This window comes from Mandrillus leucophaeus, unplaced genomic scaffold (assembly GCF_000951045.1).
Source record: "Mandrillus leucophaeus isolate KB7577 unplaced genomic scaffold, Mleu.le_1.0 Scaffold104, whole genome shotgun sequence".
In the NCBI taxonomy this organism is placed as follows: Eukaryota; Metazoa; Chordata; class Mammalia; order Primates; family Cercopithecidae; genus Mandrillus; species Mandrillus leucophaeus.
In genome coordinates, this window is record NW_012098543.1 from 102239 (window position 1) to 103731 (window position 1493).

The 1493-nt window shown below is 55.7% G+C and overlaps 1 protein-coding gene across 1 annotated transcript in view; it reads left to right on the forward strand.

Moving 5' to 3' along the window:
• The window catches only part of MBOAT7 (membrane bound O-acyltransferase domain containing 7), an 18950-nt gene that overhangs the window by 8578 nt on the left and 8879 nt on the right, over positions 1–1493 (forward strand). Inside the window, exons 6-8 of the mRNA XM_011980024.1 lie at positions 410–466; positions 679–755; positions 1362–1476. Coding sequence (XP_011835414.1) covers positions 410–466; positions 679–755; positions 1362–1476 — 249 coding nt within the window. The remainder of the gene's footprint in view (positions 1–409; positions 467–678; positions 756–1361; positions 1477–1493) is intronic.

Here is a 1493-nt window from a genome sequence, read left to right on the forward strand (position 1 = left end):
CTCTGTTGCTGCAGATATGGCTCCCCCTGCACTGCGCCTTTGTTGCTAGGAGCTAGCACTGCTCCATCCCGTGGGATATCCTCACATGGCAGCCCTCAGCTGCCCTCTGTTTGCAAGGAAATAGCAATTTCCAATCCCTGACCAGTGCTGTTCCCCAGCAGAGGGCATGCCATTCCTACCAACTACGGTTACACTGTTGCTAACGAAGCCAAACCTCCCCCTGGTAACTATGGGTTGACCCTTGTTGCCAGAGAGGCTCCACCCCCCACCCCCCAGCACCGGTATTGCTAGGCAAGTAGCACGGCCATAGCTGTGGACTCTCTTGTGGCTGAGGAAGTATTGCCCCCGTGTTGCTAGGGAAATGGCACCCCCGGCAACCAGGAGTAGACTGCCCTTGTGTTCCTCGCAGCTGCAGTCAGCCTTCCCCCAGGGGCTTGGACTGCAGCTGGGGGAACAGCCCATCAATGTAAATGATGAACTACTCCCTGCTAGGGTTGTCCCCTAGTCGTCACCAACTGCCATTCTGTTGTGGGGGTAGTGACACCCCCACGTGAATTTATTACCACTGCCCTAATAACCATGCTCTGACCTCCAGCTGCTAGAGAGACGATGTCCCCCCAGTGAATCCAAGCAGGAATTGAAGGTTTTTCGAAATCTGCTCGGTCCCCACCCCTAAAGGATGGCTCCCCTCCCATCATCAGAGCCCACCAAGGCTTCGTATGGGCCATTTGCCAGTGCTGGGGCTGTCGGCACGAGTGACGAGGGAACCACTGTATTGTTAGAAGTGACGCTTCTCCAACAATCACTGCGACCAGGAAAAAGCCCCTTTCTAAAAGCCTTTCTAAACATCCTAGGCCTTGTTGCTAAGAAATGCCTTTTCCTTAGCAACAAAGATCATGGGGACCCCACTGGTGCCTGGAACGTCTCCCTAGCAACCATGAAGCACCTTGTTATGAGGGATGATAATCACAACTTCCCTAGCAACTGCAGTGTCCGACGATTTAGAAGGGACCATCCTTGGAGGCTTCTCTGAATACACTGAGCTTGGTTGCTTAAAGGACTCATAGCTTAGCAACCATAGCCCTTCAAGGCTTTTCATGGCTGTGGCAGGCCCCATTAGGTACCAAAAGAAGAAGCAGCCCATTGTCAGTGAACTGTACCACCCGGCCCACCCATCGTCCTCCCCTACAGGCACCCTCTGGGCCACCCTCCCTTGTTGCCCTAGCAAGTCTGACAGCCAGAAGGCCATTGCCTGGCCAGGATCCCTTCCTTAGCATCCGGGGCTGGGACACTAGCAGGCGTCGGGAGGGGGCCTGGCTGAGCTGCATGTCTGTCCCCCACCCTCATCCTCCACCCCCCAGTCCGGAGAAGGCGGCTTCCCTGGAGTATGACTATGAGACCATCCGCAACATCGACTGCTACGGCACAGATTTCTGCGTGCGGGTGCGCGATGGCATGCGGTACTGGAACATGACGGTGCAGTGGTGGCTGGC